The following is a 27692-nucleotide window of genomic DNA, read 5'->3' as shown; positions in this document are numbered from 1 at the left end:
TTCTGGGAAAGGCAAAACCATGGTGACTGAAGAGATCACTGCTTGCCAATGGTTCGAGGATGGGAGGTCTGAATAGGTAGAGTGCAGAGGATTTTTTTAGGGCATTGAAACTTCTTTATTATACTACAGTGGTAGATACATTTCATCATGCTTTTATCAAAGCCTATAGAGTATACCACACCAAGAATGAACCTTAATATAAGCTGTGGACGTGAGGCGATAATGAGGTGTCAGTGTAGGTTCATGACTGTAACAAATCTACCACTGTGGGGTGGGATGTTGATAGTGGGGGAGGCCATGCATTTGTGAGGACAGGAGGTATATAGGAGATCTTTGTACCTTCTGCTTTAGAACATAAAGCCTTTTTGAAAAAAAATTCAGTAGTTCTCTTTATCAAATGACACCCTTAAGAAGTGAAAAGACAAGTCACAGGATAAAGAAAATATTTCCTCCTTAGAAATAAGAAACATGCGAAAAGATGTTAAACTTCATTAGCGATTAGGGAAAGGGAAATTAAAACAACTGTCCCCATATGATTCATTTTATACCCACTTGATTGGCAAAGGTTAAGGAGTTTAGCTAATGCTAAGTATTAGTGCATAGACAGTGAGGACTTTTATTAAACAGTAAGGATAGTGAACATCAACTTTGGAACAGTCTGGCACTGTTTTGCATGAACAGTAATAAATCCATTACGTGTTAACATGAATTACATATAACATGAATTACATATATTTATGAGAAACAACTGTTTCCAAAAAAATTAGTGAAGAAGTTATTGTTTTACATTTTTGCAAATCTCTTTAATGTCTGGCTTAATAAGAGACAACTGAATTTTCATATCTGCTTCACACATTCCAATAACGCACAGGATGCTGTTGTCATCACACATGTAGTCTCTGGAATACCTATGATGTACTCTTGATTGAGAAAAATCCGAATAATGTCTTAGTGTTGTTATGAAATAGTTTTGGCCCTCAGGCCCCCACCACACTTTGAGAATTATTCTGCCAGAGAGTAGGCTACTAGCCATGAGTATCCAGTATGTTGTAAGTAGCTGTTGTTATTAAAAGGGATGATTGAAGAATAAAAATTAAGTCATAGTCTTGATAGAGAGTAAGAGAGCTTCCACCATGTAACAATTGTTGAAATCTCAGTGTCGATTAACTCACTAGTACTTGCACTGTTTACTTCAAGAAGAAAACAACTAATAGATCCCTTCTGTTTTCCCTCCCCAGAGGCAACACTTCATGAATTGAATGCATGTCCCTCTAGTCTGGAGGGTTTTGGGAGGAGGGGGGTTTGTATGTATGTATGTGTGTGTGTTTCTGTAGTTATTTTTGTGTACTTGGGAAGAATAATGTGTTTTCTCTGTTTCAGATATATATATAAACATAGTCTGTCATCTATTTTTAAATGTTTTATGTATAGATATGTGTTGTTAAACCTTTATGCAAGACAGGGAGAGGTACAGATGTTAAGTTTTTAGTTAAAATTTTATTTTTTTCTGTTAATTTTGAGTATTTTTCCAAAATGCATATTGTGTTTTCTCTTTCAGAATCCTTGAAAAATGGCTCTGCTGCAGATGGTGGGAATAAAGTGTATTCCTTTCAGAATAGAAAACACTCTGAAAAGATGTCTAAATTAGGTATGTTCCTTTTCTAAGGTGTATTTTACCACATTCCCCACAGTTATCATCCTAATGCATTCCCTAAAAGAATGAGAAATATAATTTTCTATCATATTTTCAAGCATATGTAAAGTCCGTTATTTTTCATGCTCAGATGTCTTTTTTTTTTTTTTTTAATTGTTTATTTTTGAGACAGAGTACAAGCAGGGGAGGGGTACAGAAAGAGGGAGACATAGAATCTGAAGCAGACTCCAGGCTTTTAAGCTGTCAGCACAGAGCCTGACACAGGGCTTCAGTTCACAAACTGGAGATAATGACCTGAGCCGAAGTAAGATGCTTAACCAACTGAGTCACCCAGGCACCCCTGCTCTCAGCTAGGTTTTAAGGTCTTCTGTTCTCAGCTAGGTTTTAAGCTTCTTAGAGTAGGAATCCTGTCTTTATTTTCTTCCCACATCTAGCCATAGGTTCTGAACAAATTTTTAAATTCACAGATACTCTGAATTTATTGACTAAGAATTTTATATACAGAAACATTTTTGTATTATAGAAAACTATATAAAACTGTTTCAAATGAGCTGTTGTAACATTTTTCTTACTCAAGTTACCACTCAAACTAGTTGTACATGGATTACTGATTCTCAGAAACTAGACTAAAATAAATTACATACAACATTAAAATTAAACTATCCAATTCTTTTAAAAAATTTAAATTGCACTTTATTTGGGTCCTGTGGTATAAGGGGTCATTTTTGAAAGCTTTGAGGAAACAAAATAACATGTGAAAGCAGTTTGAAAATTAGGCATATAAAGGAAACCTCCATAAGTATATGAAGGTTTGGGAACAGCAAGAAGCCAAGAATAAGGGAATAATAATTAACTACCCAGTAAAATGTCAAGTTGTATAATAGGGCTTGTGATCTATAATTACAGAACACCGATAATATGTAATCATTCTGGCTGGTAAGTAAACATTCAGGATCAAGTGAAAAACCTGTGTTTACATTAATGAGGGACATATAAGAAGTAATTACAAGACTTGTGTCATTGAATATTGAACATAGTAATATTTAATCATTTGCAAAATTCAGGTTTTCTGAAAGGTATAATATGAAATTCATTATTAATTCTGAACCTAACATGATACATACAATTGATCTGTTTCTTAGTGTTTATAATCCACATTAAGAAATTAATAGTTTTTCAGTCTGTAAAAATGACTACATTCTTTATAGGATCTTTGAGAAACCAGAGAAGAAATGCTAAAATAATTATTAGAGAAAGGATCAGATAGACACTGAGACCTGAAACCCCAGAACAATGAAACAGGACAAAGAACATTGGAGAAAAAGAACAGTGAAGAGAGGAGCCCCAGAGGAATAATCAAGTAGAAGTTCTTCAAGTAGATAATCAACATGCACATAATAATGATATATGTCTTATATTGTATGGGTTGCAAGAAACTTTAGTACTGTTGTATTTGCCATTTCTGTCATCACAAATTAACGAAGTGCACGGTCATGAAAAGATGGCTTTCTGGATAATATGAGACTGATCATCTTTTCCAAAATCTGTATTTAGTTTGGACTTGTGTTTAATGGTTTTTTTTGTTTGTTTTAATATTTTTATTTATTTCTAGGAGAGAGAGAGACAGCGTGAGCAGGGGAGGGTCAGAGAGAGAGGGAGACACAGACTCTGAAATAGGCCCCAGGCTCTGAGCTGGTAGTCAGCACAGAGCCCGACGCGGGGCTCGAACCCACGAACCGTGAGATCGTGACCTAAGCAAAAGTCGGACGCTTAACCGACTAATCCACCCAGGCGCCCCAGCTTCCATTTGATTTAAATCCCATTTTCTGGCCATTCTTTCTTACCCCCTGGCAAAGATATTCCTCAAGTAAATATGATAAAGAAACTGAAGGAGTGTAAAATTGTCAGTGGAAAGGAGAGGGAGAGAGAATGACAGTTTTAGAAAGCAGTAAGGTCAAAGCTCTTTATTTGTATTTTTTTTTTTTTTTTTTGGGACAACCTGTAGATAGTTGAAAGAAGACTTAAGATAAAAGAGGCAGTACTCTTAATATGGATAGGTTTATTTATATTCTTGGTAATAGTAGCAGGCAGGATTCCCTCCCCCCAAGAAATTTATATAAGTGAAATCTATCTCTCCCCTTCATCTGCTTAATCTTAATCCCCCTTTAATCATCCATTAAAGATTGCTTTATATATTTCTTCTATCTCTTTACAGCTTCAGAACTAGCAAAAACACCAAGAAAAAATGTTTCAGTCAATTTGAAGAATGATCCTGAAATTATGATAAACATTCCTCAATGTAGCAAGGGTAAGATTTTACCTTGGTTCTTTGATAGTTTTCATAGTTGCTTCAAGTTATACCTTTTTACTTGTCTAAGTGCGTTCATATATATTTTCTGTTCTGAAAATTGATTGAACAAAATGCAGTTAATACCCCCAATTTGTGCCTTAGCATACCCATATTTAGCTATCAGTAGAAGGGAGAAATATCTGTGCTGATTGGAGTTGATTGACAGGGTCGATAAGAAACACTCTTAAAATCCTATTATCATTTGCTTGAGTTACCCATATGTTCATGGAAGATGTGCTTTGCCACATTCTATTTGAAATAAGGCTTTAGGGATTTGGAAGTCTTACAGTTTCTGGACAGTTGTGGGGCAGTTTAATGAAACTAGACTATGATGAAAATTGAAGTGCTTGTGGTAAGTAAATGTCTTTTTGTTTTATTCTTTAGGGCATTCTGCTTCAGACAAAGTTCAGGTAAAGGTAAGCAATTGACTGAAAACAAGCAAAAAAACCTTAGTGTTAGAAAGACAGGATGAAAAGTATCCACTTTATCTTTTAGTTTATATAGTGCTTTGTAATTCACAGGTATTTGCCAATTAGATACCTTACATTAGATGAAGAATCTGAGGTTTTTACTAGTAAATTGCTCACAATAAAAGGCCATATGCATAGGTGTGCCCATGTCTTGCTTACTCATTATCACTAGATATTATCAACTTTTAAAAAAGAACTATTCTCATCTGATGGGTGAAAGTGGTTCAAAAGTCTCATTCACATACTTACATTTTTTTCTTTACATAATAATAAATACGGATGTCTGGAATTCAGCTTCTAGAATCACTTTAAAAAATCCTTTGGAATTTGTTGTATTGTTTTGTTGCTATATGCTGTTTTTTCCTGACAGATTCATTTGTCATTGTTTTCTGTTTCTAGGAACTAGGCTAATCTAAAAGGTAGTCAAATGAAAACAAAATATTTTTCTTCTTTTTTAGCCCCTTCCACTCATCTGTCATTAATTTCCATGTCATCATTATTTGACTATTGAAACTGTGTTGCTTTATTTTTAAACAGAACAACGATAAAAGTAAATTTCTATCAACAGCACCTAGTGGTCTAAGGAAGAGATTAATAGGTATGTATTTCTTTTTAAACTGAGTCTTTTGGGGCGCCTGGCTGGCTTCAGTCAGTTAAACATCCAGTTCTTGATTTTGGCTTAGGTCATGATCTCACGGTTTGTGAGTTCAAGCCCTGTGTTGGGCTCTGCACTAAAGTTAAATATTTGAAAATCTCAAATCTGAGCTATTGGTGTAGAGCCTCCCCCCCAATTCCTTCTCCCCTCCCTCACTCCCTCTCCCCTCCCTCACTCCCTCTCCCCTTCCTTCCCTCCCCTCACTTCCCCTCTCCTGCTTGCTTGTGTGCACACACTCTCTCTCTCAAACTTAAAAAAGAAAACTGAGGGACAGTAATAGTAAGTGTGTAGGTTCTAGTCTTAGACTGCTTGTTTTTCTTTTATTTTTTTTTTTAAATCTTTGGCTTGTTACTTAGAGATCTCTCTGTGCCTTTTTTTTTCATTTGCAAAACAAGGACAATAATGGTACCAGCCCCATAGTTCTGAGAGTAAGGGGGGAAAAATGTCAAAAGTACTTAGTATAGTGCTTGACTTTGATATGTGCTTAACAGGTGTTAGCTATTACTCTTTTTTTTTTTTTTTTTAAAGTAAGCTCTGCACCTAATGTGGGGCTTGAACACCTCGAGATCAAGAGTCGCATGCTCTACTGACTGAGCCAGTCAGACACCCTGCTATTAGTATCTTTTACTATTATCACTACTTACTTCTTTTCATGAAAAAAAAGATATGTTCATTTCTTCAGTTAAACCATAGATTCCTTAAGGGCAAGAACCATATCTTATATTTTAAACTCCAACACTTAATATTTATGTCTTTTACATTATAGTCAATAGATATTGAGGTTAAAATGTCTCTCCAATAAAATAACATGCCTTTTAGAGTTTTTTTTGAGAGAGTTTTGTAAGTGGTTCCATTGACTTAGAAATTTTATAATGAAACCATTTTAAATATTCATAGTTTTTCTGAATGCTATACAAAGCCAAGTTCCTGCCTTCTAGTAAATTAATTATTTTAGAGGTGCCTGGGTGGCTCAGTCAGTTAAGCGTCTGACTCTTCGGCTCAGATCATGATCTTGCAGTTTATGGGATTGAGCCCTTCATTGGTCTGTGCAGACAGTGCAGAGCTTGCTGGGGATTCCGTCTCTCCCTTTCTCTCTCTCTCAGAATAAATAAACTTAAGGAAAAACAAAATTCTTGTATCAACTCTGGGATGGAATGTGCTTTTGTATTAGTAATATTTATAGTAGTTACCATTTATTCAGTCAGGATGGCGTTTTCAGTATAGGCAGCAACAGAAGATTCTATAATAATGGCTTAAGCCATAGACATTTAATTATCTCACATCACGAGAAGCCTGGGGATACACAGTCCCATGGTTGAGGTAACTCAACAGTGTTGTAAAGGACCCAGGTTCTTCCTGTCTTCTTGCTGTGCTACCAGCATTTTTCACCTTTCAGTTTGAATGCTTCATATTGCAAAATGGCTTCTCTAGCTTTAAGCTATATAAATAAGTGGCTTTCCTTCCGTAAGTGAGGGAAATCTTTCCCAGAAGCTTCTAGCAAAATTTTCCCTCAAGTTTCATTGGTCAGAGGGTTATATAGCCAATCTTAGTTGCAAAAGAGGCTGGGAAGACAGGTATCTGGCAAAGGAAAAGATAATTACCATGATTATTTATTCCTTAGGTGAGACACATTGCCACATATTACAAAACTGAAGCTCTGTTAGTAAGGAAAAAGCAAAGAGAATGATACTAGGGTCTGATTGGCAGCTTCTGCCACAGTTCCTAGGTGTCAGACATTGTTAGTTGCTTCATATACGTTTCAATGTAATCTTCACAGTGGTTCATTAAATTAGGCAGTTTGAGCTTCATTTGATAAATGAGGAAACTAGTGCTCAGAAAACTTTATATAACTAGCTCTGGTGAAATCATCAGCAAATAATGAAAAAACAGAAGTGAAATTCTCTTATTTCAAAGTCCATGCTCTTTCCATTACTCTTCAATGCCTCTCTTATCAGACTGTCAAATTTTCCCAATTTGCTTTTTTGCCCCATAGTTCCAAGGTCTCATTCTGACAGTGAAAGTGAATATTCTGCTTCCAACTCGGAAGATGAAGGAATTGCACAAGAATATGAAGAGGACACTAATGAAGTCATATTCAGCCAAAAGATTCCATCTCAGAATAGAGTAGTTTCAGCTCCTGTTTGCAAAGAAACACCTTCTAAGAAAATGAAAAGAGATAAAACAGTAAGTGGAGGCCTTAAAGAAAAATTGTGTAGTGTCTTAAAGATAAGCTACCTAAGTAAAGAGATCCAAATGGGGGATTAATATAATTTTTCCTTTACTTTTATATTTTCTCAGTCTTTCATATAAATGCCCATATATATTTGTGTCTGTTTCTAAACTTTCTATTCTGGCCTGACTGCATCCATATTTATATGTCAATGCCATGTCCTGGTTTCATCTCAATTCAGTTGTATAAAAAAATGAGGTTTTAATTAAATTTTGATTGGATAACTGGGAGCAAGACTTCTCAGTGTATACCTTTTTATATAGTTTTGTTGATATGTTCAAGTCCGTTTAAGTAGTAAGTGAAGTGGCTGTGGATCCATGTTGAGTTGTTCAAAAGAACATTGTAAACACGGTGACCTGAGGAAAGGCTGATTATCTGGTGTTCTGTGTAAAGATTCAGAGCAATCTAGGAAACCTACTGCTTGAAAGGTTTTCCATCCCTTCTTACCACCGTGGAGGTTGGTTCTGGCCCAAGTTCGTGGAAGTAGTAAGCCATTTTCCTGGAATAGTAGGCAGCTCTTTTTTTTTTTTTTTTCACTCTGCTATTGATTTCCTCCTCTTTTTCAGTTTCTCAACTCTACTTATATTAACAGATTTGCTAGGACCGTGTGAGACAAAATGAAGGTCCTGATGGTTAAGGATCCTCCTCTTTTTTAAGTCTAAATGGAAATTTTATGTTGGAACTTAGGAATCATTTTTGTGAAGACTACTTCAATGTAGTCATTTCTTTTAACTGTTATGATCCTAAGAGTTACTCAGTTTTACTACTAGAATTAAATAGAATTAAATTTGCTTGGTCCTTAGTCTGTATTATTGCTGCAAAAAAGAAAATGCTGCCACATATTTCACATATCCTATCTTATGCTGATATTACTGTTTGGTTTTGATATAAAATAAATATCTGGAACTAAGGACTGATTTTGCTCTATCTACTTTCAGAGTGATTTAGTAGAAGAATATTTTGAAGCTCATAGCAGTTCAAAAGTTTTAACCTCTGACAGAACACTGCAGAAACTAAAGCGAGCTAAGCTGGATCAGGTATGTTGCAAGGAATGTTACCTCTACATTTTTTTTTATTGTGAGCTAAAAAATATACTGCATAAGCAAATGTGAAGAGTGAGTTTACACAAGCAGAATTATTATCCTGATAAAATGAAATACAAATTAACTATTATATATTTCATTACATAAAATGGTAAGTGGTTCAATAGTTTAGAATTCTGTTTGATATACTATACATTTTTTTCTCTACTTTATCATTTTTTCAGGATTTATAATCATCAGGGCCATAGTTTCTTTGTTATCCATGTAGCATTAATCTCTATTATTCTTTAACTCATATATTCATTGCACTTCACACTGATCATAAAATAAAGACTGTGACCAGACTCTTTTAGTTACAAACCTTGCAAAGAGCAGAGGAAAACTGCTTCTTGATATTACGGGAAACCTGCTCAGTACAGTAAGATAACAAGGTTACTATATACTATGGTTCTGGTATCTCATTTTTTTTTTTTAATGCCAGTTTTTGAGATTGACTGACGGTTTTGGCTGGTATCTTCCTAACAGAGAAGACAGAAACCATCTGAGAAAGTCTTTTAGTAGAAAGTGGGGTTGATGAGGCTCCTGGGTGGCTCAGTCATTTAAGTATCCAACTTCAGCTGAGGTCATGATCTCATGGTTCATGGGTTCGAGCTCCGCATCGGGTTCTGTGCTGACAGCTAGCTCAGAGCCTGGAGCCTGCTTCAGATTCTGTGTCTCCCTCTCTCTCTGACCCTCTTCTGCTCATGCTGTCTCTCTCTCTCTCTCTCAGAAATAAATAGAAAAACATTAAAAAAATTTAAAAAAAAGGAGTTGATAATCTGAATCAAGAGATGATTATTATTGGCTCAAAGAGTATTGAGACTTTTTGCAATTTTCTAAGGTATACAGGGCTTTTCATGATAGTTTTCAAGATACAGGAAAGAGCAGAATATAGAGTAAGCTGCTATGACCTAGAAGATATAATGTGTGTGGCTGTTTTTGTTTCTTCACCTGGCTTATTGGTATTAAGACTCAGATCAGAAACTGATGAAAACATGTCAAGAAGCCAAGTTGTTCCAGGGAGAAGATGGCACTAACATCTGCTTAGTGCATAGATTTCTATATACACAACATGGGAGAAGAATAAATGGGTCTAGAGTCAAAGCAGGACTTCATGGGACAGAGAGGCAGAGTGAGCTGTATGAAAGGAACACCTGTTACCAATATTGAGGGAGGGGAAGGTCTTTCAGTGATTGTGGACACAGCTAACCAAGACAGTCCATTAGCATGTGTCATTCAGTATTTATGTTTTCTTTCTCATGTCTGCGGGTCAGGTGGGGGTTGGCTGATCAAGGATTTGCTCTTTATGTCTCTCTTCCTCATTGGACCAGCAGGCTGGCTGAGGCATGTTCTTCTTGTGACGATGCTAGAGATGTAAGAAGTGGAAAAACACAAGACCTCTTATAGCCTGGGTTCAAAACTGACCCAGTGTCACTTCTGTGGGGTTGTTCTGGTGGTTCCGGCAAATTGTGTGGTTGCAAACAAAGCAAAGAGCAGGGAACTAGACTCCACCTCTTTAATGGGAGGCAAAGTTATATGACAGAGGGTGTGGATATAGGGAAATGGGAAGTATTGAGGCCAATAGTGTGATTTTCTGTAGACACTAATGTTTGAAATTAAAGTTTATAGATAACTGGGGCGCCTGGGTGGCTTAGTCGGTTGGGCATCTGACTTTCGCTTAGGTCATGATCTCGCGGTTCGTGGGTTCGGGCCCCGCGTCGGGCTCTGTGCTGACTGCCAGCTCAGAGCCTGGAGCCTGTTTCAGTCTGTGACTCCCTCTCTCTCTGACCCTCCCCTGCTCACGCTGTCTCTCTCTCTCTCTCCTAGAAAAAAAAAAAAAAAAAAAAAAAGTTTATAGATAACTTCCCAGAGTTCACATCCAGGTGTGAGTATGCTCTGATAATCTGATATAAATGACTACTGGAAATGATACTAGTGCTTCATCTACTTTTTCAGAGCTCTAAACTTCAGAAGGAATGAGAGATTTTTTAAAACTACCCACTTAGCAGTTACTTAGAACTTGTCCTGTTTCTCTTTAAGTATGTGGATAAATAAAACCTAAACAGACCAGAATGCCTGAGATGCTGACTACAACTCTAGCCTTTAGTATTAAAAGAGTATTTTAGGGGACCCTGGGTGGTTCAGTCGGTTAAGCATCTAACTTTGACTCAGGTTGTGATCTCATGGTTTGGGAGTTCGAGCCCCACAACAGGCTCTGTGCTGATAGTTCAGAGCCTGGAGCCTGCTACGGATTCTGTGTTTCCCTCTCCCTCTGCCCCTCTCACACTCACACTCTCAAAAAAAAAAAAAAAATACATTTTCGGGGCACCTGGGTAGCTCAGTCAGTTAAGTGCCCAACTCTGGCTCAGGTCATGATCTCATGATTTGTTTGTTCGAGCCCCACATCAGGCTCTGTGCTGACAGCTAGCTCAGCCTGGAGCCTGTTTCAGATTCTGTATCTCCCTCTCTGACCCTCCCCTGCTCACGCTGTCTCTCTCTCAAAAATAAATAAAACATTAAAAAAAATTTTTTTTTAAAAGACATTTTTTTAAAAGTCTGGTTTAAAAGACAAATAAAAGAATATTTTACTTAAAGGGTAAAATCATGGAAACACGGTAGTGCCTGGGTAAAATGCATATACAGGTTTTTGCTAGGGTTTTCATTCCAAAAAATGAGCTATGTTTGATTCACCAGCATGAATTTCCAAGTTTTGGGTACAGGGCAGTGTACCTTCCTCAGTTTGTTTACATTATTGTTTAAAAAACTTTGCCATACTGGGGTGCCTGGCTGGCTCAACAGAGCATGTGACTATAGATCTCAGAGTTGTGAGTTTGAGCCCCATATTGAGTGTGAAAATTACTTAAGAGTAAAATCTTAAAAAAAAAAACCCAACCCTTTGCCATACTTATCAAAGATGGATTTGTTAGAAGTAGCTTTGATACTTACAGGAGCAGTGATACAGTTTTGTTAGTGATAATGATAAATTATAAAGAACCTTTAATGATTTCTGAGAATTTATATTGTTACCTTAAGCTTTCACATTTCTTCAAATTCATAGGTTTTAAAAAAGTCTGTCTGGATTTGTTGTCAAAGCTGGGAGGCAGGTTTGATCATCTCCTTATGGTAATGATCTTTTTAGAAATTAAAGCCTTATGTTTGGAACTTATAATCATGGATATAGTTCTAGACAAAACTTGGTAAATTCTTTACTCTTACATATTTGTACTAAACATCGCTTAAAACTTTTTTAAGAAAACAAATGGCTTAAATCATTGAAATAATATGTGTATTCAGTTGATGCACTCTTTATCAAGCCTGGTTAAAGTAATATTTACACTAATAGCCTCTTTTAATGTCTACCTCTAAGGAAATATTTTTAGTTTCTGTTGATTTCGATGTATGTGGTTTGAGAGTGATTATCACTTTTTTTTTTTTAAAGCAAACTTTGCGGAACTTATTGAGCAAGGTTTCTCCTTCCTTTTCTGTTGAACTTAAACAACTAAATCAACAGTATGAACAGTTGTTTCATAAATGGATGTTGCAGTTACGGTAAGTAATATTATTTACATGTCTGTTAAAATCAAACCAATTTAACATGTAATGTTATTTTTTGAAATCAGTTTGATACATTTTTATATATAAAAATTTGAAAAAAAATAGGTGTTTTCCTAATTTTATGACTCAGGTGAAGAAATGTCATATTGTATGACTCATCTCAAAATCTGGTTTTCAAGAAATGTCTTAAGTTTATCATATGTGAAAGCCATTGGTAAGATAGCCTTTGTTAGAATTGTTATTGTAAAAATATTGAAAAATCTATCAAGATAAGATATATCAATTGGATTTTTTTTTCAAGAGAGTAAGAGAGCAGGGAAGAGTTAGAGGGAAAAAGAATTTTTTTTAAGTTTTTAAAAAATTTTTATTTACTTCTGAGAGAAAGAGACAGGGGCGTGAGTGAAGGAAAGGGAGGGAGACACAGAATTTGAAGCAGGCTCCAGGCTCCAAGCTGTCAGTAAAGAGCCTGACATGTGGCTCGAACTCATAGACCACAAGATCATGACCTAAGCTGAAGTTGGATGCTTAACTGACTAAGCCACCTGGGCACCCTGAGGAGAGAGAATCTTAAGTCAGTTCCATTCTCAGTGTGGAGCCCCCACATGGGGCTCAATCCCACATCCCTGGGATCATGACCTGAGCTAAAATCATGATTCAGACACTTAATCACCTGAGCCACCCAAGGTGCCCCTCAGTTAGATTTTAATCTAGTTTTCCACAGCAAAGTTTCTAAAAAGAACATATATTTATTTTAATCTTATTCTGTATTCAGGTACTATAGATCGTCAGAATTTTATCTGTCCCATAAACATTATTTTACCATTTTAAAATTATTTCTTAGAATATTTTTTGAATTTTACCATTTTTCAGATACTTCAGGTTAAATATCAAATTACTATTAAAACTAGAAGAATTATTAAAATTAAAACTTTTTTTACTATAATTACTTTTATACTTTTATTAAAAAGGATCTTAGTATAAGGAAGTGCTTAAAATGTATGGTATTGTAAATGTATACTCATAGTTACACAGTCATAGGATAAGTAAGAAGTCAGGTCCACCAAGCAGTAAAACTAGAAATTGACACAATTTCCCTCAGTTGATCCTGGCTTTCTTTTGCAGGTAATACGTCAAAAGGTTATGGCTATCTCCCCTGCTAGGACCTCCGCTTCTCTTAATAACTACTTATAGATCTGTTCATTATAAATTTGTAAAGTAGCTCTTCACTCTGATCCCATCCTTCAGTTCTTCCAGTATGTCAACTTTGAGAACTTGTTTGGCTTTGCTTCCCAGCCTAGCCCTCAGTCAACTTCTTCAACAGAATTGTCAACTCTCAGAATTCCCTTACTTTTTTTCTGCTGCTGCTACCTTGCTAAGCTCTACTTTGGGGGTTAGCTTTTCTCCTATTGCTAGGTTCCCCTGCATTGCTACAGAGCATCACGCAAATACTGTTTCTGATGGACCTCTCTGTAAACAGTCATGGCGTTGAGCTTTAGCTTAACCCCCTAGTGCTTGGTGTTCAGGATCTTCTCATTCACTCTCTGGGCTTTGGTTGCTTTTTTCATGTGAATAACTCCCACGATTGTATCTCCAGCCAAGCCCAGACCTCACTCCTCAGCAGCACATATGGTTACAGCAGTGTGTACTGGAGGTTTCCATGTTGATGACTTGTAAATAATTCAATATATGTAAAATTTGATTTCTCTTAAACCCCTCATTGCCACCTGCCCCTGCTGCCTAGCACAGTGAAAGTCCCTTCATCCACGTAGTTGCCTGTGCTAAAAAACCAAGTTATTTTGAAATACTCCCTTTCCCTTCCCTTCCACATCTAATCACTTTCCAAATCCTATTGATTTAACCTGTAAAGCTCTTGACATCTTCTATTTTTCTCTATAGCACCTAATTCAAGCTCATTTTTGGCAGCTTTCCCCTCCTTCTGTCCATTCCCCCTATTCACCCAGTGTGAAAATATCATGCTACTTTCCTACTTAAAACTTCTGACTACTTTTAAATGGTCATTGTCCTTCAAAACAATCTAATTAATGTCATGGTTGACTTAACAAGACCTTTGTGACTTGGCCTCTGCTTACCTTTCCTAATCTGTTAAAACTCAGCTTCAACCTGCACAACTATTTAGTGCCTTGTGCCTCCTGTTGTTCTCCCTTGCCTCCAGCCACCCATCACCTGAATGGTATTAAGAGCTGGAGAGAAAGTTACTGATGCTGGACCCTACGTTTGGTGTACAGATGATAATAAAATTGTGCTTTCACCTTGTATAAGTTGGGAATAAATGTAGTTCTTTAGTCATCCTAGTTCTTTCAATACTTTTTATAAACTTAGCTGATTCTAAAAAATAAGTACTGAACTTTAATTTCATAAATGCTATCTTTCCTAACAGCCTGGGGTTCAACATTGTGCTTTTTGGTTTGGGTTCTAAGAGAGATTTACTAGAAAGGTTTCGAACCGCTGTGCTGCAAGATTCTATTCATGTTGTCATCAATGGCTTCTTTCCTGGAATAAGTGTGAAATCAGTAAGTTTCAAAAATGTTAAAAGAAGTAACATTATATCCCCTGCCATTCCATACCCATACCATTACATTCTGGAACATTCAAATTTTTTTAGCCTTCACACTAGCAGGATTGCGTAGTGCTTAAGGTCATGTGTTGGAACTTACTCAGGGTTCTAGCTTTGAATCCTCATCTCTGAATTTCCTACTTTGTAACTGATAAATACATTAAATCTTAGAGAAATGTTAGTTTTATTTGCCAAACACCAACAGTACTTTTGTTAAGGACAGGATTATGGGAGACTTTTATTTTATTATTGCTGTTAGGTCACTTTGGTACTCTAAAAGTAGTAAGTAATAGTTTTATAATATGTCATAGAACAGTTTTAATGCAAATATTTGTGTCTTTTCATCATTTGAAAACAAAAACCTTTTGGTGCTAGATATAAACCATACAGTATTCCTGAAGTGTCTTTAATGTGTGTATCCTGTTTCCTTTGATAAATCTATAGTTTTCTAATGTTTCCTGTTTTGTTGGAGGGGGGTTATTTTTGCTACCCTCTTACCTTTGCATCTTTGGTATTCTTCCATGTTTCATTTTTGCCATAATTTAATGCCAAAATGAATTAGATATACTTAAGTACCAGTAGGATTTTTAAAGTATTTTTTGGACTTGATAGGAAATCTAAATTCATTTTTAACTTATAAGAAAGGATTGATTGGCTATTTGTATTTATTCTATTATAATAGAATAAGTAGTAATTGATGTACCTCTTGCACTTTTATGATATAGATCCTGAATTCTATAACAGAAGAAGTCCTCGAGCATATGGGTACTTTCCGCAGTGTACTGGATCAGCTAGACTGGATAGTAAACAAATTTAAAGAAGGTAACATGAAGTAGATGCTGTAGTTTTAGGGTAAAGCTAAGCAGACATTTCTGTTTATTGGTGTACAGATAGGTGGTCCCCAATGTAAAATGGATTGACTTGCCACTTTTTGACATAATGGTGCAAAAGCAGTACGCATTCAGTAGAAAAGCATACTTCACATTTTGCATTTTTAATCTTTTCCTGGGCTAGTGCTGTGTGGTGCTATACTCTCATGATGCTGGGCAGTGGCAGCAAGCCATTGCACCCAGTCAGCCACATGATGCTGAAAGTAAATAACTGATATAACCATTCTGTACCCATACAGCCATTGTTTTTCACTTTCAGTATTCTTTAAATTACATAGAATTACATATAAATTACCTATAAGTCTATGTAATTCTAAAAATTACATAGGATATTCAACACTTTATTATAAAATAGACTTTGTGGTAGATGATTTTACCTAACTGTAGGCTAAAGTAAGCATTCTGAGCAGGTTTAAGGTGGGCAAGGCCAATCAACAAGAATGAAATCTTGGCATTTGCAATGATGTGGATGGAGCTAGAATGTATTATGCTAACCAAAATAAGTCAAGCAGAGAAAGACAAATACCATATGATTTCACTCCTATGTAGAATTTAAGAAACAAAACAAATGAATATATGGGAAGGTGGGGGAGAAGAGAGGAGAGGAAAACAAACCACAGAAGACTCTTAAAGATAGAGATCAAACTGAGGGTTGATGAGGGAGGTGGGGGATGAGCTAGATGGGTGATGGGTATTAAGGAGGGCACTTGTGATGAGCACTGGGTGTTTTATGTAAGTGATGAATCACTGAATTCTCCTGAAACCAGTATTGTACTGTATGTTAACTGAAATTAAAAATAAACTAAAAAGATAGGCTAGGCTAAGCTATGATGTTCAGTAGGTTGAGTGTATTAAAAGCATTTTTGACTTGTATGTTCAACTTAGGATGGGTTTATCATGATATATCTCCCATCTGAGACTGAGGAAGATCTGTATTATATACAAAAATGGGGATTATTTCAGTAATCACTTCTCTCACTTCTCTCAAGCTGATTTAGATTTCTCAGAAGTCATTTGCCCTTTCTTTTTCCATGAACTTCACTTACCTAACAGGAAAGAACTACTCCAAGCACCTTGAATTTGTTTAACTAAAAGCTTATTATTTCAGAGTAGTTTCCAGGTTTTACTTGGCCTGTGGGAAGTACCCCTAGTTGATACATGCATCTTTGGTATTTTTATATTTAATATTTTTATAAAACATTTTCCTCTTTATTCTCAGTAAATATTACTGTATTTGAATAATTTCATACTCTAAAACCTGCAGAATGGGGAAAAAAGCAATTTTTATTTTTTTTTTATTTTTTATTTTTTTTTAAATGTTTATTTCTAGGAGAGAGAGAGAGACAGTGTGAGCAGGGGAGGGTCAGAGAGAGAGGGAGTCACAGACTCTGAAACAGGCTCCAGGCTCTGAGCTGGCAGTCAGCACAGAGCCCAACGCGGGGCTCGAACCCACGAACCGCGAGATCATGACCTAAGTGAAAGTCGGACGCTTAACCGACTAAGCCACCCAGGCGCCCCGAAAAAAGCAATTTTTAAAAAAAATAGCCTACATGCCCAGCACAGACCTCAGTGTGGGGCTTGTACTCACAACAGTGAGACCAAGACCTGAGCTGAGATCAAGAGTCAAACACTTAACTGACTAAGCTACCAAGGTGTCCCCCAAAATCTTTTTTTGTTATTCTTTTGGTGTGAATATTTTGGCTATGTGAGCATTTCAGATAATTAAAAATAAAATTATTTAGGGTCCAGTAATTGTCACTTAGTCACTACTTAAGTATTAAAAGGGTAACTTAATCTGATAGAGAATTTTGTATTGTTTATATGCTCATGAAATTAGGTGCCTGAGTTATTTTATATGTATATATTCATTTATATAATGCATATTTTGTTATTTATATACAATATATTTGTATTATATAAAGTGTAACTACATAAATACAAAAGGCTTCACATATGGGTATACATTTTGAATATAGAACTAATACATAATTCATAAATATAGGATAGTGCATATGATGTAAATATATAATTGTAATTATAAAAAAGAATATATGTATATAATTTAAATACTATTGATTATGGTGGCTTCTAGAATTTAAGGAACCTTGGACTTTGAAAATGTTCTCAGGACTTTCGTTGCTATAGTCTCTCTTGTCTGTCCCTCTAGCCTCAGTGGGAGAGAAATGTACTTATTCTAATAAGCTCATTGTCCATTGTAAATGCTAGATGTCTCATTTCTTACCAACTCCTGAGAGACTTACCAGTGGCTTTTAAACATAGTAAGACTTCTTCCATCATCAGAAAACATTTACCTGATTCTACTGCCCTTCCACACTGTTTTCTTGTTTCAGTGATTTCAGAGTTTTTGAAGACATGTCATGCCTTCTTTTTACCTGTTTCCTTAATTTCTTGCTTCTGTGCTACATGAACTATATGCTTGATTACCTTTGTAATTTTCTTACTAAACACAGTTGACCTTGGCTCATCCTTTATCTTGATCTCTGTAGTAGTTAATGGTGTTGACAGCTCTATCCTCCAAATTCTTCCTTCATTGACCTTTATGATATTTTTTACTTCTGTGACTTTCCTGATGCCTTGAGCAGTATCCTAAATTTCACTCCCTTTCCTTTTTTTTTTTTTGTCTCCTTTGGCTTTTATGATAATCAAGGTTTTCCATCTTGCCTCTTAATGCCTGGTGTGATGTGTGTTTGTGTGTGTGTCCCCTCTCTACTTCTGCCTTGCAATGCAACGTGAACAGATTTACCTCCAACACAGTATGCATCTTGCCTTATTAAAACTTTATGATGTGATTTGGGCAATAACCGTTCCAGTTAAATCTCTAACCACCCAGTCCCCACTGATTTTCAACCAATTTCAATAAAACTTTAATAATATGTTGCCTATTTTTAAGAGACTGCTATCTTCTCAAATAAATTACATACTGCTCTGCAGTACTTACCTTGTCCTATACCACTTTGATGCTTTTTAATGCACAAGCATTTTGTGTTAGAAGGACTTTACAAGTACTCCCTGTAAATACTAATTGAATTGCCTTTCCTTTTAGATTCTTCTTTAGAACTCTTCCTTCTCATCCACAATTTGGATAGCCAAATGTTGAGAGGAGACAAAAGCCAGCAAATAATTGGACAATTGTCATCTTTACGTAATATATACCTTATAGCATCTATTGATCACCTCAATGCTCCTCTCAGTAAGTATTCCCTTCTTTCTTTCTCAAGAAACCAGTCTTAAAATTTTTTTTTTTACTATTGTAAGTTAAGATATTTTTATTTCAGTATACTTTCTTTGTTGCATGCTTAAAGATATGGGCTGCTAAAAATAAAAGTGTCCTCAATCTGATTTAGAACATAATTCTTAGGATAAAATTCAGATTCTAAAGGGGGTGTTTTACACCTAAAATTTCATGAAGGAGAAGAGACCCAACTATTATTTGGTCTTTTTCTATTGTTTGTAAGTATTGCAGCATTTATTTTATGCATTTAATTCAGAGACTTTGTGATGATCCTATAGAAAAAACATTGTTAAATTATTAAACTTTTTCAAAAGAATGCTCGTAGCACTAATAATTTTACTTGTATTCAGCATACAAATAAAGATTCAGGCATAGATGCTGACTGACAATGAAATTAGATTGTGAGTTACTGATTTGGATGGGGAAATGGCAAAAATGAAAATTTTCAGGATTCATTTTTTATTTTAATGCTTTCTCATTCTTTCCTATAGTGAAAGCTAGTAACATGGTATGATTAATAACTCTTATTTTCTTTAATCATATGTTGTAGTGTGGGATCATGCAAAGCAGAGTCTTTATAACTGGCTCTGGTATGAAACTACTACATATAGTCCTTATACTGAAGAAACTTCCTATGAGAATTCTCTTCTGGTTAAACAATCTGGATCATTACCACTAAGTTCCCTAACTCATGTCTTACGAAGCCTTACCCCTAATGCAAGGTAAGAATGAAAACTATAGTTTAAAAAAAAAAACAACAAAAAAAACTCCATACATTTTAAGACATGCAGTAGTAGGTTTTAATGGTAATAAAGTCTCTACTTAGTTTGAAGGGTTAAGAGAAATAGTAAAAATTAGTTGCCAGTCCTGGGTTATGCAATAGACAGACTCCTCAACAGAAGTGTCAATATTTGTAAAAAATTTTTTTTGAGAGAGGGCACAAGAGAGCAAGGGGCAGAGAGAGGGGAGACAGAATATCAGGTCTCACCCAAAGTGTGGCTCAAACTCACAAACTGTGAGCTCATGACCTGAGCCAAAGTTGATGGAGCTGCCCAGGCGCCCCATTAATCTTTATATTTCTAAATAAGAGCATCTCAAGATAGTGGTCATTGTGGAGGAAAAAGAATTTTTATAGATTTTACTTAAATCTGATGGCTATTTTTAATTATATACTGAACGTTCTGATTCAAACATGGAGAGCTTTACATGAAATGACTCATTTGATCCTCACAGCTGTGGAATATAGCAGTAGGCACAGAGATTTTGATCCACATCTGCCAGGTTCCAAAGCTCATGCCCTTAAAGATCTTTGTATAACAGTGTCTCTAGTGAACCTCACCAAGAGGTGTATCTGAATTAAGAAATGCTAAGAAAAGCTGGATATGGCATAAACTGGCATGACATAAAGGGCATGATAACCTATTGAAAAAGGCTTTTAGTACCCGATCACCCTACGCCAAACAAATAGAATTCTAGAGCAATTTTTAACAAAATGAAGTGTTTAAAAACAGTAAAACCCTGTTGAGAATAATTAAGATTTGAAAAGATGAAAAATACTGTGTTCTTTGATGAGTGGACTAAACATTATAAAGGTAGCAAGTTAGAATGTACTGGACCTATAAATTAATCCAAACATCAGTGATTTTTCTTGTGTTTTAAATTTGACAGAAAATTCAGTTTCTTAAAGCAGATGAGACTAGCAAAGTTTTTATTTCATCCCAAGAGCAGTGGATACATCTAGTCAGGATGGTATAATAGTTTTCACACTTTTAATTCATCCCCGTTTGTTCCAAACACATAGCATTAATAGATAATATAAAAGGACCAAAGGGAAAAAAAATTATAGTGTGGCTGAAAAATGTGAACATCTCAATGAAGCAATCATAAAGCAGTGAGAGAGTGGAATCCACAGCCCATCTGTGTTCTGGATATAGGAGCAGCAAAGGCAGTTAGGAGTCTGACATATGTGGGTAACAGTAGTATGACAATACCATGCAGTGTCCAAACCCAGACATTTCTGTTCAGGACAAATGCTATACCAGACAGGATAGTGGATTTGGAAAAAAGCATGTAAAATAATACTATATAGTGCTCAAATGCATGTCAATATGGTTAAGTTTTAAAATGTGCACAGAAAGGAAAAATCCTTAATTCAGGATAGCACAAACCATATAAAAGAAAGGGGGGGAATAACAATAGCTAGGGGATGAGGCAGACAAAAACTTTCAAATCTTTTTTTTTTGTTCTAGAAAATTTTTTCCCATCTATTTTTCTTTTATGTGTTTTTTTTAAAAACTTTAAAAGTAGATCCACAGGAGGCTACAAAGAAATGTCCAGGAAGTCTTGAGCACCCCTTTCCCAAATACTCCCATCACAGTGCAGTATTAAAACCAAAAACAGACATTGGCACAATCCATAGGACTTACTCAGATTTCACCATGGACGTGTACAGTCACTTGTGTGTGTGCAAGTGTGTGCTTAAAGGCCTGTGCAGTTTAGTCACATGCAGAGCCTTACGTTAACTATGGATACTCAACTGTATCAGTACTACAAGACTCCCTCATGTTAGCCCTCAAATGTTGATTTAATGAATTTTGTAACTCTGTAAAGCTGCTTTGTATACCTGAAGATTAGTATTGTATTAATATTGAAATATGCATTAAATGGGTATCTAATCAAAATTTCTATTAAACTGCAACAGAGTTTTCAATCTTCTTATGCTACTGTTAATGAACTATTGCAAGTTGCTGTGTATAAAGTTGAGAATCCATGCAATATAAGTACAACATTAAATATGACTGCTATAATACAGCTTTTAGTTTGGCATACTTAAATGTCTATGTATTAGCCTCCAGGGCTTTTTTTTTTTTTTAAACTATGAAATTTTGTTTCATTCTGCAAACTCCAGTATCATTTAGTCTTTACTTGGTATGAATGTGATCAAAAACCTTAATCAACATTTAGCTGTGGAGTCCGTGGTAGTATCTAGTTCTAACAAGGTCATTTAGATGATCCAAATACACTTATGTGATTATTTTCTAGATCATCTTAAAAATGAAAATGTAAAGATTTAAAATTTTTGCCACAACCAAGGACTCCTGAAAATCTCAGGGCGTGTAACATGCTTCCAGCCCTATAAATCAACTTTGTGCAATTTCTTGTAGAAATTGATATGAAAGAATATTTGTGTACAATTTAATGTGGAGTTATTTTTTAATAAAATTGGAAGTAATGTAAACATCCAAAACAGGTAGTGCAAGGTTAAGTGTGCGGTACACAATATATGAGCAGCCATTAAAAATTTAGGAAGGCTTTTTAATAATCTGAGAAAATCAGTAAGTGAAAAGGTAAGATATAAAATGGTATATACTATATATAAATGCATGAATTTGTGTTTCCAGCCTGCTTCATCCACAAAGATTTGAGAAGAAAGCATACATATTATTTCCACATCAAATGTTTGTGGCTGTTATTTTAGGGCTATGCGATTAATGTTAATATTCTCACATTTTATTATATATTCCAAATTTTCTAACCTGAACCAACCTTAAAGAAAACTCCTAGGTTTTCCTTAAAAGTCCATAAAAAAGCTTCTCTTTTTTTTTTTAAGTAGGCCAGGATATGATGTTCCTTGGAGAAAAGAAGAGAATATGTATAAGCCAAGTATTTCAAATTATCTTTGTGTATTTTACTGTTATGTTTTGATGTTAACGTTCTGGATTTGATTTCCTGTTTTTTTTTTTCCTTAGGGGGATTTTCAGGCTACTAATAAAGTATCAACTGGATAACCAGGATAACCCTTCTTACATTGGTATCCAATATTTATAATATTAAATTCTTTGAGTTTGTTTTACCCCATAAATTCCTTTTTCTGGAATCTAATAACAGCACTGTAGTGTTTCAAAGGAGCAAATAAATGGTTTGCTCTGCGATTGGTTTGCCACATATCACATTTTCAAGAAGTCCCACAGATATTCTGCAGAACAGGCTGTTTGCCAATGCACACTGAAAGACGCCATCCAGCCTTTTTTTTTTTTTTCTTTTTAAACGTTTGTCTTTTAAAGAGAGAGGGAGACAGAATCCCAAGCAGGCTCTGTACTGTCACTGCAGAGCCCACAGGGCTCAAACCCACAAATCCTGAGTTTACCATCTGAGCAAAGTTGGGCACTTAACCAACTGAGCCACCCAGGTGCCCCATATCCGGCCTATTTTTAAATTTCTTAGAACTGTGGACATGTGTCTACAGGTAACTATATTTCATATGTGGGTATCTTAGCAGATTTTCTTTCCCTTGGGTAAAAGTGTTAATTTAGACAAATACTTCAATAATTGTTTAGCTCTCATGACTTAACTAGTTCCTCCTCTAAAAGCGTTATTCATGTTGTTTAAAGCTGTCCATAAGATTTAGGTTATACTTGGTCAGTTGACTACTTTCAACCAATCAGTTCTCTTTAAAAACAGATATATATAAGTCACAGTGTATAATACCTAAGTGTTCTTTAGTTTATTTCTTCCAGAGGTGTGTTTTTGGTTTTTTTTTTCCTGACTACTTTGACATACTATGGCAACAGCACTTTTTTCATGTTCTTTGGAATGGGTAACCATCTATGGGGTAATGTCTTAAATGCTAACTTATGGTCACATCTCCTTTTGAACTCTCTAGGACTTTCTTTTCAAGATTTTTACCAACAGTGTCGAGAGGCATTTCTGGTCAATAGTGATCTGACACTTCGGGCCCAGCTAACTGAATTTAGGGACCACAAGCTTATAAGAACAAAGAAGGTGAGACCGCTGTTACAGATTATATATCAGGAATACTTTATCTCTTGTTTACTGAAGGATAAGCATGCCTTTGAGTCGACTTTAGGAAACAAATGGAGGTTCTCTGACGGGTCACAAGGATCCATTTAGGCTATGTGCCATTTAAGTTCTATAGAAAGAGATATAGTAGAAGTACTCAGCTTCATAGCAGAAAACTTAGCCAGAGCAATAGGCGATTAGAAAATGTAAGTCAAATAATTGTATTCCCTCTTTTTTTCCTGCCACATTCACTAATTGAGTCTACATGGAGCACTACATATCAGATATTGCACTAAGTATTAGGATATACTACTAAGCAAAAACCCAATTTCTTTCTGATGGAGCTTAAAAGTCTATTGGAGGAGATGGGCATTTGTCAAATACACACATGTATAAAGATTTAACTGTGGTAAGTCCTATGATCAGAAGGGTACATGGTTCTGAAAGCATAATATGTGACTCCAACCTAATTATGGTTATCAGATCACTGAGCTGAGATCAAGGAAAACTAGGAGATAACTGGTCACAGAAAAACAAAGGTGGCCAGCATCGCACAGAATGAGAGACTGAAAACACAGTGGTATAAGGTCTAGATTATATGCTCCTTAATGCCACGGAAAGGATTTTGAAATTGTTCTGACTCTGGTATGCACAGTGCAGTGGGGCAGGGTGAGGTGGGAACTGCTAAAAGTCAGTGCCCAGAGACCAGTTAGGAAACTAGTAATAGTCTGAATGAGATTATGGTAACTTGACTAGGATGAAGAGAGAAAAGGGGTTGGAGTCTAGATATATTTAGGAGGTAGAACGGACAAGAATTGTTAATAGGTTGGATGTAAGAGCCAAGGAAAAGTGTAAAGAATGATTTCTGGTGTCTGGCTTGCATAACCAGAGATGGTGAGATCACTGGATGAGAAGCATTTTTGGTAGACAGATGATGAGTTTGTGATTGTAGTTATGTTTGGATTTACCTTTTGAGACTTCCAAGTGGAGATGTCAGCTAGGCAACTGTATATCCTGGGACAAGAAACCAGAGGAAAGATTGGGCTAGAGACAGAAGACTGATCCCTACGTATTTAGGTTGTAATGGAAGAACTATCAGGAGAAAGGACATTCAGTGAGATTAGAAGGCCAGGAACTAAGCCCAGAAGTGTGACATTTAGAGGCCAAGTAGAAGATAGGCTTGTAGAGGTGGGAATAATAGCCAGACAGCCAGGAAGAAAACTAGGATATGATGTCATAGAAGCCAAGAGAAGCATGTTTTAAGAAAGAATAGTCAGCAGTGCTAGGTTCTGCTCAGAGACCAAAAAGATGAAAACCGAAAAATCTGTATTGGATTTAAGAATTCCTTGGTGCTCCAAGCAAAAGCTTTTTTGATGACGTGATAATAGTGGTAGTAGCTAGGTTGGAATGGGTTGAGTGAAAGGTGAGAAAATGGAGTCACCAAATATTGATAACTCTTCTGGAAAGGTAGAGGTTGGGTGATAGAAATGAGAGTCTAGTGAGGATTATTTTAAGAAGGGGAGATACCTGGGGACACCTGGCTGGCAGTCAGTAGAGCCTGAAACTCTTGATCTCGGAGTCATGAGTTCAAGTTCCATGTTGGGTATAGAAATTACATTTTTAAAAAGAGGGGTTAGGGAGAGATACATGGATAAAAGAACCAAGAAATCAGTATGTAAAATTGTAGAAAGAACAGGAGGGTAAAGAACTCACTTATGCTCTAGTCTTTTCAATAATAAAGCGGTTTAACTATAAACTCACTGTACTTAAATATATATGCCTGCTCTTTTTGCCTTAATCTTTACATTTCCATATTTATGTAAAATATTAAATCCATTTTTCAATTTAACCTACAAGAGTCACATATATCTTTACAAATCACTAACATCCAGGGTATTCTCACGTTTTTTAGGGAGCTGATGGAGTAGAATATTTGTTAATTCCTGTGGACAATGGAACATTGACTGATTTCTTGGAAAAGGAAGAAGAAGAGTCTTGAAGCTGCCCTTTACTCTTGAAGCGTTTGTGGAAGGGTTGTTGGACCCCAGCTGCCACTCCTCTAGTCTAAGTGTTGTGTTTACATCTAACATTAGACTCTTTTTTCCAGTGTACAAGACTTAAAATTGGGAGGGGAAATGTCATCCATTAGAACCTTGATTAGCCTGGCTGGCGTACCATCTCTAGTACTATGCAGCGGTCCTCAAGTAGGAGAAAACGTGCCTTTCATTCATTACCTCTCTGGAGACTTCATGCTGGAATGAACAGTGTGCTCAGGGACTATTTGGAGCTGGATGTTTTTGAATTCTTTTATACTAGAGATGATATTATTCCTAATATTTTGAGGGCCTTTTCAACACCCCCAGAGCTGATTGTTTGCAAATGTGTTTATTCCAGTATGGAAGTATAAAACCTTGGCATCACATAAATCTACTTTATTTGCTGTTCTGTCAGAGCTGTTGGGTGTAAAGGAGAAGGCAGATCATCTTCCTGTTCTTGAAAGGCCTAACAAAAGGTGTTTAAGACTGGGGCAGAGTAGGTGATCTAGCTTTCGCCTTTTGGATTTAGACTACACGCTGGTGGGGGTAGGGAGAAAGAGGGCATGAGACTATTCTGTTGGGATAGTGGGAAAAGCATATTTATATGAGGTGTATACCCACCTTAGAAAGCACATGAACAATAATCATGGTACTTGGAACAGTTAATGTCTGTGCCATCATCCTCATGATACAAGTGAGAAGCCAGGCTACAGAAACACAATCCTGAGTTACATTTTAGTCCTTGTTTTCAAGAAAACAGAAAATAAAAATTCAGTTATTCTTGTATTGACATTGTTTTTTTCAGTAACATGCAAGTGAGTACCATATAAATGGGTGGCTTTAATCTTGATTTCTCTATCAAGTAGACCTAAAGCTCATTGTAAGACATTTCAGTTTTTTTCTTAAAAGTAATAATTTCAAGCCTTCTAAATATTTACACAAGTCTTTTTCCTTAGGAAAGAGAAAAAAGCTAACCTTGGCCACTGGTCAGCTTGTAGTCTTCATATACTCCCTTAAAATTATTTCATGGCTGGAATAAAATTCTTCATTGAAACACCACTGTAATAAGAAGTGAAAATGCTAATGCAGTACATAAACTGTAAACCCCTTTCATGAAAATACTTCCCCAAATGCTCAGAGTTGGAAGTCATTTCTTTGTGCCATATATTTTGTTAAATCCATGTATGAGAGTTTGTTAATTTAACCTTAAATATAATCAAAATATTTAAACAAATCTGTACATGAATTTGATTCTAAAAATTTTTGTAACCGAAGGATATTCAGTGAAAAGTCGAGTATTCCTTCCAGTCCCTTACACCAACCAGTTGTAGTTGTTTATTCCTTCCAGAGGTATTCTATGCACATTGAAGAGTATGGGTCTGTATCTTTTAAAAACACAAATTGTAGCATATGATTTGTGCTGGTTTGCACTTTGCTTAATATGTCTAGTTTATAACTTATAGTATAAAATATATAAAATCTTTAATGACCTAATATGCAAGTTTTACATTTGCCCTTAAATATCTACTGGTTTATTTTTATAATTTTTGTGTCCATACTATTACAAGCAGTTACGTGTCAATACAATAGTCTATTAATAAATAAAAAGCCAATTTGGATAGAATTTTTTTCTAGTACTGATTTTTTTTACTGAAAATAATTAGAAGTCCTTCAAATATTTTATAAGCTTATCTTACAGACCTATTGAAGATCTTAGCAGAATTATTCTACACTCTTTATTATGTCAGTATCGATGTTCCTTATACTGTCAGTTAAGAGCTTGACTGCTAAGGCTCCAACTTCTGCTGTTACTTGATTCCGACAAGAATTAACAGACCTGAAAAAACTTGATTTTTCTGGCTGCTCTTAATAAAATGGCCAAATAATACAGGCCCAAAAAGGGCACAATGGATGTAGAACAGGCATTCTTACACTCCACAAAAGCTGATACGGCACTGAATCCCTGATGCAGAGAGTGCTAAATCAGCTCTTATGATGCTCTAAAAACTTTCTTCTTAGCATATGTGTCATTTTAGTACATGAGCATTTCATTCATATAAAATATCAGTTTAAGAGACAGTTAATCAATTTATCTTTTAAAAAAGTTAATTTAGAAGTCTTATGTTTTCCCCCAATTCAAAT

The 27692-nt window shown here is 35.7% G+C and overlaps 1 protein-coding gene across 2 annotated transcripts in view; it reads left to right on the top strand.

Annotated features, from left to right (window-relative positions):
- Positions 1-27174, top strand: part of ORC2 (origin recognition complex subunit 2) — a 39421-nt gene extending 12247 nt beyond the window's left edge. For both annotated transcript variants that reach the window (XM_039217821.1, XM_039217820.1), the window contains exons 5-18: positions 1559-1648; positions 3870-3962; positions 4389-4420; positions 5012-5072; positions 7123-7313; positions 8298-8396; positions 11881-11990; positions 14395-14527; positions 15297-15393; positions 18526-18672; positions 19265-19436; positions 22464-22525; positions 23378-23496; positions 25427-27174. In XM_039217821.1, the coding sequence (XP_039073752.1) occupies positions 1559-1648; positions 3870-3962; positions 4389-4420; positions 5012-5072; positions 7123-7313; positions 8298-8396; positions 11881-11990; positions 14395-14527; positions 15297-15393; positions 18526-18672; positions 19265-19436; positions 22464-22525; positions 23378-23496; positions 25427-25513 (1493 nt within the window). In that variant the 3' untranslated portion in view covers positions 25514-27174. The remainder of the gene's footprint in view (positions 1-1558; positions 1649-3869; positions 3963-4388; positions 4421-5011; positions 5073-7122; positions 7314-8297; positions 8397-11880; positions 11991-14394; positions 14528-15296; positions 15394-18525; positions 18673-19264; positions 19437-22463; positions 22526-23377; positions 23497-25426) is intronic.
- Positions 27175-27692: the final 518 nt, after the last annotated feature.

Source organism: Hyaena hyaena, unplaced genomic scaffold (assembly GCF_003009895.1).
Source record: "Hyaena hyaena isolate Hyena2069 unplaced genomic scaffold, ASM300989v1 scaffold_724, whole genome shotgun sequence".
In the NCBI taxonomy this organism is placed as follows: Eukaryota; Metazoa; Chordata; class Mammalia; order Carnivora; family Hyaenidae; genus Hyaena; species Hyaena hyaena.
This window is presented reverse-complemented; position numbering and strand designations above follow the sequence as displayed.